This window comes from Gadus chalcogrammus, chromosome 17 (genome assembly GCF_026213295.1).
Source record: "Gadus chalcogrammus isolate NIFS_2021 chromosome 17, NIFS_Gcha_1.0, whole genome shotgun sequence".
Classification (NCBI taxonomy): domain Eukaryota; kingdom Metazoa; phylum Chordata; class Actinopteri; order Gadiformes; family Gadidae; genus Gadus; species Gadus chalcogrammus.
Window position 1 is genome coordinate 16053764 of NC_079428.1, and position 12909 is coordinate 16066672.

A 12909-nucleotide genomic window follows, 5' to 3' on the forward strand; every position below is an offset into this window, starting at 1 on the left:
CCATGAAGTCAACGCCCCACCCCTCGACCCTCTAGCCAATGACTGTTAAGGCCGCGGAGTCTCACCCTTTGTGCGCATGCTCGCCTCTTCTTATTATTTATTTTTCTTCTGGATTTCTGTAGCAGAAGCAGCGCCCCTTATGGGCCTGGAATGTGTACTACAGCGTTTCTACAGATCTACCCGGTTTCGCTTGACTCCGTCTTTACGGAGATACTCCGAAACCGGATAAATCGAAACCTTAACAGTTTTGCCCGTTTCGGCTTTGTGTGGACGGGGCCATAGTCTCAAGAGCCATCGATTCCAAAACCATAAATCTTTTTTTTCTTATATGATCATAAACACAGTAATCTATGCCATTTTGTCAGTGACTAATAATAAGTCCCAAATTTAGAGGAATAGTCTCGTTCCCACAGGCCGCACTGCCACTACCTCGGATAAGGTAGTCTGACGTCACGACCATGTCGCAGTGGCAGTCTGTGTGAACGTGTGGAGCTCTGTATGAGTGTTGTGTGTGTTGACGTGTGGAGATCTGTCTGGGCGGTGTGTGTGGAGTTCTGTCCGGGCGGTGTGTGTGGAGTTCTGTCTTGGCGGTGTGTGTGGAGCTCTGTACGGGCGGTGCGTGTGGAGTTCTGTCCGGGCGGTGTGTGTGGAGCTCTGTCTGGGCAGTGTGTGTGGACGTGTGGAGATCTGTCTGGGCGACCCGTCTAACGCCACAGTGTGTGTAGATATGGTAAAGCTCCATCTGAGCTGCGATTTTTTTAATACCCGTGTTCACAATGCCGGAACTGAAAAAGTATCATGAAGTTGGCCTGGGTTGTGACCCGGGTTGTGGCATAGTGTTCATATTCAATCTGAAGCAGTGGGCTCACTGGCTATTTAAGTCTGTAGGTGTGATCATTCCAACGCATATACATTTCTTTAGGTGACTATTCACAGGGAATTCTTACCTTGCCCAACTATATGTCACAATACTTCTTATAAACCTCGTAAACGCTATCTGCTTTGATTCAGCATCACCAACACTCGCTGCCCCACCCTCCATGCAGTGAAGAAACATACCTTCAGTGAACTCATTCTGAACCACAATGGTACGCTGGGCGACCCCAACAATGTACGGCCGGAGCTGGTCACCCATGCTTGCTGCCGTTTGGAAATCAGGGGCTTCTAGCACAAAGCTTTTGTCAGAGGCTACTGACTCGAGCTCAGCGACGGTGGTGCCACCGATGGCAAGGCCGAATGTGATAACGTTGGCCTTCTTAAGGGCCCTGTCGCCAACGCTAGTGTCATCCGTGGACGGCCCGGCGCTGATGACCACCACAGCCTGGGGCACGCCCTCTTCCGCCCTGCCCCCAGATGTCTGGCTTAAGAGGCTCTCGGACACCTCCGCCAAGGCCGCCCCCAGGTTGGCTTCTTCGCCTCCCGTGAAGGAGAGGCCCTTCACCGCATCCTGGACCGCCGCCTTGCTCTCATAACTATTGAGATAGAACTGAACCTCTGGGTCAGTACTGTACAGGGCCACGGCGACTCGAATAGTGTCCCTGCCCACGTCAAGGCCCTCAATGATTCTCAAAGCCAAATCACGCACACGGGGGAAGTTTGCTGCTCCAACGTTCTTTGATCCGTCAATTAACAGCACAAGGTCGGCTGACTCTTGTGCTTTAAGGAGTGGGAGAGAGAGAGTGAGAGAGAGAGAGAGAGAAAACAGAACAAAGTGCAACATAGTGAATGTGTTAAAACAGTGAGGGACAAAAAAACTGCATGCTAGCACATTTTTGCATGTGTCAAGTTACATTCAATTGTAAAACACAAACATTGCAAAACAAATCATACTACATGTAGGCTGAACCAAGGAGATAGGGATATATAATAGTTTTTTGTATTCTTATCCTTTAATTAATTCCTGTATTTTTAGCAATTATGGTTATTAATTACCAGATGTCTACTAGTTATGAAAATAATAATGGATTATGTTTGAAAGTACTAAGGGGGGACTTTGCCTGTTATATTTCATTAGAATAATCCTAACGATTTGCCTATAAAGCCTGTAAGACAGGTGCAGAAGCCCCTGTGCTAAATATTTACTCCACTGAGTTCAGCCACACCATGCAGACTCATGTTACAGACCCCAGATAAAGTGACCAGTCATGACCCTGTGGTCCATCCTTGTTGCTTCAGAGTTCCCATCTTTCACTTATTTTATTAAAGGTAACTTTTATTTGTTCACTTATTACTCAATAACATTGTGCCCTAAAGGGTTAGGCCCTAACCCTAACACAATGTAGGATTACATTACTGTATAACAATGTAAAATGATAACTTGTTGCTAATCAAGGATGGATCCATACAAGTTCATCACTGTTTCAAGTGCAGAATAGATCACATGTTTTATAGTGATTGACACATTGACAATGAAAAAGACAAACATAAAAACGCCATACAAGCAGTGGTGGAAGGTTAGCCATTGTAAAAATGCCCAGTAACCTTTGCAATAAGATTATTCTTATTAATATTATTAATCACAGGCCACACTTCCTTTTGTGTTCTCTTATGGATTTGCTCAAATACATATGTAAGTGTGTATGTGTGCGTGTCTGCATGTGTGTATGTGTGTATGTGTGTGTGTGTGTGTGTGTGTGTGTGTGTGTGTGTGTGTGTGTGTGTGTGTGTGTGTGTGTGTGTGTGTGTGAATTTGGAAAGCGCTTAGCAATTATATACACAGCTAAGACTGTTCCATGCTCAAGCATTACTGTGTTTTAACATGGCTATTCGCAACCAAACTGTTGCTCAACAATGTCTATAAACATGCATAATTGTCTGGTGAATTGTGTTATGAGCATATCAAATGGGGTGAGAAAAAACAAACGAAAACAAGTGATGTTAATCTTGCTGGTAGGTGGTGAGGGGTTATAGTGGTTAGAACCCTTGATTGCGTTAATCCTAGATCCCCACGGAGGCTTGCTGTGCAGCCGCCTCTGTCTGATGACGTGGGAAAATTAGTATGGTAGTGCCGACCCCTCTGGCGTTACCTGTCCCGCCTGCGGCCACATCCCGGAACTCCATCCCCACGGGAGCGCCCAGAGCCTGGCTCACCGCACCGCAGATCCCCGCTACTAAATCCTGCGTTATGTCCCTCAAGGCCACAAAAGAGTCTACGCTCAACACGTGAGAGTCAGCGGGCCGGCTGGCCATTTCCTTTAGCTCCCATTCTGCGGCGCCCTGCACGCCCACCGCAAACACCTCCACGCCCGCCAGGTGCAGCACCCGCGCCGGCTCACTCACGTCGTCCTGCGAGCGGCCATCTGTCAGCACCACCACCAGCTGGGACACGCCCCCGCCGGCGCGGCTGCCCGACGTCGTGGTCATGTGGGCTCGGATCAGGAAGTCCAGGCCTAGGCCCGTACGGGTGCCGCCGCCGCGGTAGCGCATGGCCGCCACGTGCTCCATGGCGTCCTCGGCGGCGGCGTAGGTGTTCAGCTTGAACTGTGTGTGGGGCGTGGCGCTGTACTGCACCAGGGCGTACTGGAAGCTGTCCCCCGCCCTCTCATTCAGCGCTTTGATCACCCCCAGCAGAAAGTGCTTGACATGTTCAAAGTTCTGCTGGCCCATACTCCAGGACGAATCCACTAGAAAGTATACATCGGCTGGTAGGCCTTGAGCGCAATCTTCAAAAGAGAAAAGCCGTTGTTTTGAGGAGATACCCATTGAGATGATAAAGAGCCCAGTACAAAGTCCAGTGTATGAACGAAACCATCACCTCTCATTTGATCGCACTACAACTGCTGCAACATTATTCTCAGGAAATACATTAAGATCATTTTAATGTTTTTGTACTAATAAAAATATACTTTTGAATTATAGGAAAGCCATTCCACTGGATTTGGTACTCTGGTTTTCCACAGACCTTAAGTTAAACACAAAGTCAAGAGACTCAATAGGTCCAGCTTGTAACAATGCTCAGCGCTGGTGTGAATTTCTCTTTTTGTATTTAACGATAATAACCATTGGTCCAATTGTGGATTTCAATGAGCTAAACTGAACATCTGTATTGGGATGTGTTGGCTGCGCTCAGGCGGAGCTGCCCCTCGTGGACCCAGATCTGGACACACTGTTTGGCAGCAATGAGATAACCACACTCCTCAGGCCAGCTGTGAGCATTGCTGGAAACTGGGGGGAAATGCGTTACTGGCAGAGTGACGGGGGGGGGTCCCTGCTGTGGAGGTTAACAGCACCGTGTGAACCTTACCTTCCTGTGCTTCGGTTTTATGGAGGGACCCTGTGAGCAGGACGCCCAGGAGGGCGCACAGCGGTAGCAGCAGATGCCTCCCCATCGTCCACTCCAACGAGGACACCTGCAGAGTTAGCAGAGGGCGTGGTCATCGTGTTGTCAAAGCAGCACAGGCTGTTGACTTCATGTTGTCAAGGCAGCACAGAATGCTGCAATTGTGTTGTCCAAGCTTTCCATGACGCATTCAAATTGGCTATCTTTAAGGTCTTTCATCATTTCATTTTTAAAATGAAAAGCCCAGAGTTCCTTCTCTTAATGTTCAACACTTACTGTCTACATGTTATGGTTTTGTTCTACAGCAGCTCCTTCACTAAACAGACTACATGTCAGGGCTTTGAATGCTTAATTGTCAGCAGGTTAAAGGGATATAACAAATACAGCTAAAGTAACAATGTGTGTGTGTGTGTGTGTGTGTGTGTGTGTGTGTGTGTGTGTGTGTGTGTGTGTGTGTGTGTGTGTGTGTGTGTGTGTGTATTTATTTTTTTTCAGATGGAGAACTGCAAAAGCAAGAGAGTCAGTGAAACAAATTATTAAAATATTCTACTGTCTTAAATCTTCTGATGTGCTATTTGTTCCTAATGTTGTACGTGCCAGGTGGTCACGCAGGTTTTATTGGTAATACATTATTTGGTTATAGACAGTGCAAGGTTTATAAAATCCATGGTAAAGACCAAGATAAAGGTGACGCAACAACGCGGGAATGCACTTACACTCCCTCATCTGTGGAAACCACACCGTGCCTTGTTTGACTTGAGTGGTAATCGTGTGAGTAGGTGTTCCTCATTAAGTGGCTGATGGATAATGAGAGAAGCTTATGGCCTGAGGCCCATGGGAGCCCTCAGAACTAATGGCTTTCACCAGGCGACCTTCTGACAGAAAGGTCAGAGTAATCAGGAACTGTTGGTTCATTATATAGTAGTGTCAAAAATCGAAAATGAAATTAAAGGTTTCTTAAAACGTGACATAAATGTGCATTTGTTGAGGGTAAGACTGAAGTACTTTGAACTATAACAGAGGGCTAGGATTCCTGTCTCAGATACATTACATTACTAGTGCCCTCTGGTGGACAGGGGAGACATTACATCACTGTCCGGTTAAGCAGGCTCAATGTAGTTTTTAATGGAACAGAAAGTAAAATATTGAAAATAGAACCGGAAAATTAGCAGGTTAAAAAAAAACATAATTGACTCATCATCAACTAACAAATCATTAATTCGCTCCATGTGGTTTAATAGCTTATGCTCCAGGTCCTGTGACTCTTGCTAATTAAAAGCAAACATTTGCAAAGCTTGTGGAAATTGATTGAAAGTTGGTTGGTCTCTGCACCGAAAGAAAAGCTTTCATAGCGACGGCAAGTCTTGGGTCAGCTGCAGTTGAACTAAACCATGGATGATAAAACACTAGCATGAGGCTGTCATAGCACAGGCCTGCCTATGGCGCACTGAGTTACGGTTGCAGCAGCATGTTTACATACTACCTGCTCCTCGGTTAGGCTCTTCACTGGGGGCATCCATTAAGTCATCCCAGTGGTCACAATGCAGTTTACTACCAATTACAACTCCAAAGCAATGTTTCAAACTATCCCAGCTAAAACAATACTTTTATTTGAGTCCCACGTTTAACCAGACATTTTTCAGAAGGCAGATGTGTTATGTGATATAGTCTGAGATATCTCAGAACTTCCTTCACTGTCTCGCAAAAACAAGAGTGCTGAGCCCCTCCAGATTGAGAGGCTAAGTGCTAGCCAGCCATCCTACATGTCATTACAGGGTTTCTCGTAAATCCAATATTTTCTTCTCTGCCTATCTGGAGCTAACATCTCTATGGCCTTCTGTCTCTCTCTCTTTAAGGCTTGTAACGGCTAATCACACTCAAACGGCATGTCAAGGGACCTTTAAATGGGTCTGCACAACAAGAGGAATCTATCTCAACTAACAAAATGCAATACATTTTCTTTTATAAATTGTAACAGTTGATTTGTAATAGCGGTATTTCAAAGTCTAGTGAATTCCAATCAAATCCAGTCTGGCCAGCGTACACATTTTTCCATACGATTCTACAACATCAAGTGGCGCTCGCCCACATGCTCTTCATGTTGGGGTAATTAGTAGGCTTAACTTATCAATCAAAAAAATGTTTTCTTAATGAGGATCAGTCAATACTGGAGACACACGGAGATGCCACGAGGTGCGTGTTCCATGTAACCTACTTCTTAGCACCTGTGCCCAGCCCACCACAAACACACCTCTTTAAAGCACTCCTTTATGGGACCCTCAAGGTTGTGCGGGCTGTGGCCCTCCTTGAGGAGTGTCTCAGCAAACCAATAGCTGCTGTTAAGCACATTGTGAAGCCGGACCTCACAAGTTTATCTTTTTAAGGCAAGACCACACACCCACACGCAAATACAGAGACACACTCACGCACCCACACACACACCCACACCCACACACACACCCACACACACACACACACACACACACACACACACACACAAACATGAACACACACATACACACACCAACAGCCGCACACGGACACACACACACACACACACAGACTCACACAAGCACACACACGTAATACACAAGCATGTTCATAGGAACACATCACTAGCAACCATGCACAAACAAAAACACATCTATAATGTTATAATCATCCCCTCATTACTGTACCAACAACAGTCAGAGCCACAAGATTATAGGGAAACAATATTAATGACACGCTGCCTGCCACCCACTGAGGGTGACCCCAGGAACTACAGCAACCGACCTCGTCCTCCAGTACAGAACAGAACATCTAACCGTCTCCAGCACTCAGTGCATACACCCCGTCCTTCTGGTTCCCTCATGGCAAAGGCATGTGATAATGAACCAAGCATAAAGACACCATAATGGGTGTCCATTGCCAAAAAAACATATGTTCTTTTTACCAATCCAAAGCAATAAACAGTCCAAGCCATATGCACACTATGTGCATATGGCTTTGCCTGTTTATTGCTTTTTCTTACTGCAGCACACACACACACACACAGGCAGGCACACACGGACACACACACGATCATAAGTAACCCTTCCATTGAATAGGTGTTTCCCTGGGCTTTATGATTCACATTCTCACGTAGGTTGCATTAGCACCTCTCTCAACACTTCACCAGACAGACCCCTTCCTGCTTCTTGTTAAGGGGTTACCTGTCACAGCTCCTAATATGTGACACTAAATAAGATTAAATAATCAAGGGTGTGATAATGTACCTATTGTCTTTCATTCGTAGGTAAGAAATGAACAAGGCCATGAGGTTTGAATCACTCTGACCCACTACCTGGCCCTGCTACCCAAAGCCCAGCCCCGTAGCCTAGCATAGGCCCAGTGCAGGCCTATATAGGCCCAGTGCAGGCCTGCATAGGCCCTGTGCAGGCCAAGCAAAGGCCCGGTGCAGCCCTATCAGAGGCCTGCACTAGGCACAGGCCTAGTGCAGCCCGAGCACAGGAATAGCTAAGGCCCTGTGCAGGCGTAGCATAGGCCTAGCACAGGCCCTGTACAGTCCTAGCACAGGCCTATCATAGACCTAGCACAGCCCTAGGGCAGGCACAGCACAGTCCTAGGGCAGGCCTAGCCCAGGCTCTGCCTCTTGAACATGACATGTGTGCTGCAGGTGATGGAGGCGGATCAAGGGCCGAGTTTAAGAGGAGGGGTTGGGTCGAGGGGGAGGAGCCAGCAGACAGGGCGGCCAGCTCCTCCAGCAGTGAGTTAGAGCTCGTCTGACACCTAGCAGATGTTCCCTCAAGCACCGCGCTCCGGCTACGTCTACAGGACGCCTCTATCCGGGCGTCCACATGACCTTGGTCAACGGACAGGCCCACAAAGTAACCAAAGTACTTTTCTTGAATTTGACTTATCTTCGTAAATAAGGTACCTGGCACGCTTCTGTTCACACTAGCAAACCTGTTTGTTTCCATCAACCAAAGCAGCAGAAGAGACTGTTGGCAACAGCCAATAAAATGGGATTCTATTTGGTGTCTGTCCTGAATGTGCTCTTTAGGTACGGCTATATATGGGCGTGCAGGGCGGCTGCTTGTAAACCTTATGTTTAGACAAACAGCAGCACAAGCCGGAGGCAACCCTCACTTTCCATTTCACTGGTGAGCGGCGGGGAATTCAGCGCCTCCAGCATGGTAAAACGGGATCCCATCGTATTATTCTAGATACGTTGCATGTAACGCTGTTGTGAAAATTACCGTTCCTTTGTCACATGAAGTTATACATTATTTTATGTTTCCTTTTTTCTTTAAATATTTGTTTAAAAAGTAGAGGAAACTGTCTGTCTCCACCTGGACAGACATGCAGGCGGCGATGAAGATTAACGGCCCACACCTGGACAGGCTCAATCCTCCACCCCCCACTCCCCTCTTCCAGGGGACCCAAAGACCGCTGGCCAGTGGGGTGGAAAATAGACTTTTCACACTTTCCACTCTTGCGTCGGCCTTAGAGAGGGTGTGGTCTTTGTGTGCGCTACCGTTGCATCGCCTCAATCTGTTCAACCACCACTGTGTGCTGGGGCACAGTAGTTGTTGAGGTTTTCTGTTCTGCACAATGGACTCCGTCCTTTAACACTGAATATATGGCTGAATGTATTTTTGATCCAATTGCAGATCACTGAAGATGATATAATTTAGTAGTACAATTTGAAATAACCGACTGTTTGTTTGAGTCTATAAAAGTCTGCAGCTCTCTGTATGGAAATACTCGGGTCAGCCCGGGTATTTTTATTGGGATCTTTGATGCTAGGAAAGTCTCAGTTCTCTCAAGAATAGAATTGAATAAAGTTTGCATAATAACGTTGGTCAGGTCAGGTTGCAGATATCAAACCTCTTAAAAACGAAATAAGAATACAAAGATGATGGCAAATAGAAAAAGCATATGGAACACACACACACACACACACACACACACACACACACACACACACACACACACACACACACACACACACACACACACACACACACACACACACACACACACACACACACACACACACACACACTCATTCGACTAGTATATTCCATCACAATATATATCTCAGTCCTCCTGGACTAGTCTGTGGTTCCCCTTTAGCCCTTTCCATGAGTCTCTCCGCCAAACTACTGCTCTCGCTCATAAGATAAATGCATGCTGCCTGATATTTATGAGCAGGTCAAAAGGCCTCTGCAACTCTATGATCAAGGCACACAGTGTAAGCACCCGAGTCACAACTGGAATTCCAACTGTATGTTCAATTTCATGCACATGCCATTGTCAATGTCAACCTCAAAGGAGGCAACAAAAAAGGATTTGTTTGAGTATGCACATTGCAACCATTTGCACAAAAGTAAGCCACCAAACATCAAACTTTCCCAGTTAGGCCCACATTTATAATCTACTTACCCTGTATGGAACTGGATGTATTCCAAGGTATTGTCTTCTTCTCTTTGTTAACTGTAAGAAACACTTATACCAAAGGAGAAAACAGTGGCCTCTTGGGCAATATCCTCCGGTGTAAATCCCCTGGCTGCACCAACTCTTCCTGACGGGAGGTGGATGAAAAAGGATGTGATGGGGGTGGGGTGGGGGGCATGGGGTTTGAGGGGAGATGATAAGAAAAGTCTTTCAGGGAGAGGATGTGGGGGGGGGGGCAACTGAGAGCAGAAGGAGCAAAGACAGAGAGACGGACAGACAACCTCCTAGTCGCTCACCAGAGGAGCTGTGGTACGGACTCCGAGTCTGCGATGGGACAAACCTCTCGACTTCTGGAGCCTTGCCACCTTTCTTTTCCTCCTCCCACTCTATCCACAGAAGAAGAAAAAAGGAGGCCGAAGAGGGTGGGAGCAAAGAGGAAAAAAAGGAAAAGAGTAGCCCCAAACGAGAACCAGACCCCGGGCCCTGTTTGGTGTTGGATGTGAGCGAGGGGGGGGGGATGATGTCACAGCCCCTCGGTGGGATTTCTCTTACCCCATCCATGTAAAATTCTCTCAGACTACACGGAAACCATAAAATGTCCTTATTCATGAAGACCAAAATGTGTTTTCAGCACACATATTCAGCTAAAACACCTATTCCGGTTTTCTTTTCTAGGGCGTATTCACAGTCCGAAGAACACTACTTGTAGCAGGATAGGATGAGCCATGGGATTTGTTTTTCTCCAAATAAATGTTTACACTTGCAGATGTTTCACTCGGGAATGTGCAACAGACAGGGCTGTGGGCTTGGCAGCCATTGAAGATAGGATTCTGCTGCCTGGGAAAAGCAATGACACACTGTGGTAAGCACGATTAGCAGAGCCTCAGCATATCAGGCGGCCTTTCATGGAGCCTCATTACAGCTGCTGCAAAATGATCTGCAGCTGATCCCGACTGAGACTGTATGGATCCCTTAATGTACACGTATAAAGCGACAGGAAAACCCTTGTCAGTTGGATGTGCATTGTAGAGTGTTTTATTGCTTAGACTTACTACATTTAGTGGGTTTTTGTTGTCTCATTGCAATGTCACTGCTCATATGACATCTATATCATTGAGACATATCGTTTCAAATGCTAACACAGAAGATTTGTCAGTATTAGGCAATTTTGCCCACAAGCACACAATAAAAAAAACAGCACTACAAGGCCATAGTAATTATATTTATAACACCAACTATGATGATATAAGCTAACACTAACGACATCCAAAGTGAAAGGACCAGTATAATTGAATTATTTGGCTGAGTTTAATACAAGTGGGCACACAAGAGGGCACACGCAGAGGGGACAGGACTGTAGAACGACAACGAACTAGAACTAGAGTCCAGACCGACCATGATGAGAAGAGGGGAACAGCTGTTGGGGACGTCTGCAATTGTTGAGCAGTGAGCAAGACCTGAGCTATTCTCAGTGGCCTTAGTGTAGTGGACCTTGCATCCTCACTTCCGTTTCCACAAAAACCATAGACTATATAGATAGATAGATAGATAGATAGATAGATAAATACTTTAATAATCCCAGAGGGAAATTATTTATATATTATATTTTATATATGTTTCCCAACTAAGAAAAATCCCCAAATCTGTCACTGAAAAGAGCCTCCACACAATTTTCTTAAAAATGACCCAAAGATGTCTTTAATCTTGAATGCAAAAAGGGAAATGAATCACTTGACTAGCTAATAGGTGTTTCTCAGTAGGTTCCTCATGTAGCCTGCTCTAGTCCATGTGCAGTACAGTCAGAGTTAATAGGTCAATGCTCGCACACTCCCTACTTCCTGCATTGTGTTGTGCTGTTATGCTGCTAGGCAACCCCATCCTGGAAATGCTGTTGCATCCCATCAGACTACAAGCTGTTCTTTAGTCTGATGTTCTCACATAAATGCTTGCAGTGTGGCTAGCTGGACGACACAAGAGCGGTACAAATTTAGGCTTTCTGCTCTGATGAAACGGAGGCAGGCCAAACGATGAATGACATCGTCATGTACGTATTTTAGCAACAAATCGGTTCTGTGGACGCTAAAGTTAGGAGATCCTTACGCAACATGTCGATCAAGAGAAAGATGTCGACCCTGATTTTAGAAACAGGCCACACATTCACAAATGGACAGCAAGCACTAACTAAACCGAGAGCTTTTCAATTCACACCCTTTTGCGCCCCTTTGAAAAGCTAATGATGACATTGTTGTGGGCTATTAACATCACACTCACAGCACTTGGCCAGGATGTCAAGGCACAGCAAGCCTAACATCTGGCCCAACATTATAGCTACGCCACCTGGGTGACCTCATAGGGTGTGGCTAGAAGAACGCAATAGTTCCTGTCCTCTAAACCAACCACTTCTTCTACCTAATGATCTCCAGCTTTGATATATATATGTATAGATCTATATCTATATGTGTGTGTATATATATATGCATAGATCTATATCTATATCTATATCTCTCTCTCTCTCTCTCTCTCTCTCTCTCTCTCTCTCTCTCTCTCTCTCTCTCTCTCTCTCTCTCTCTCTCTCTCTCTCTCTCTCTCTCTCTCTCTATATATATATATATATAGTAACACCCTAACCCTATGATAAGGGTACAATAATTAAATTAACTAACTTTAGTTTGTGCCGTATTAAGCATTAACTTGCAATTAACTTAAAGTAAAAGACCCTCAGTAAATCCACAGTTAACTGAGGGATTTAACTGTTAGTAAATTGTTAGTGAATGCTTATGCCTGCAATTTATATACATATATATACACACATATATATATATATATATATATATATATATATATATATATATATATATATGAATATATATATATATACACATACATACATACATACATACATACATACATACATACATACATACATACATACATACATACATACATACATACATACATACATACATACATACAGTATGTATCCAATTAAACCGATTGGCCATTTTTGGAACATTCGGATGACATTGTAGGTGTGACATGGACAGTTCTAGGCCCCTTCAGTGCGTGGAAAGTGTGTACAAGCTTCAGAAATTAATCAGGCAAAATGTTAGTTACCATGAATAGCCATGCCATGAAACACACACTGTTTATTTTCCCTCGTCATATAATGCAACAAAGACGAACTTGCA

General features: G+C 45.2%; 1 protein-coding gene across 4 annotated transcripts in view; it reads right to left on the reverse strand.

The window, feature by feature from the left end:
* Positions 1-9911, reverse strand: part of col6a3 (collagen, type VI, alpha 3) — a 35138-nt gene extending 25227 nt beyond the window's left edge. For 2 of the 4 annotated variants that reach the window (XR_008892995.1, XM_056575946.1), the window contains exons 1-4: positions 9710-9911; positions 4244-4349; positions 3027-3662; positions 1060-1656 (exon numbers count right to left, since the gene is read on the reverse strand). Coding sequence is in view for 1 of the 4 variants with exons in the window: in XM_056575946.1 (XP_056431921.1) it covers positions 1060-1656; positions 3027-3662; positions 4244-4328 (1318 nt within the window). In the remaining 3 variants the exon portion in view is untranslated. The remainder of the gene's footprint in view (positions 1-1059; positions 1657-3026; positions 3663-4243; positions 4350-9709) is intronic. The other 2 variants (XR_008892996.1, XR_008892997.1) reach the window with 2 other exon arrangements.
* Positions 9912-12909: the final 2998 nt, after the last annotated feature.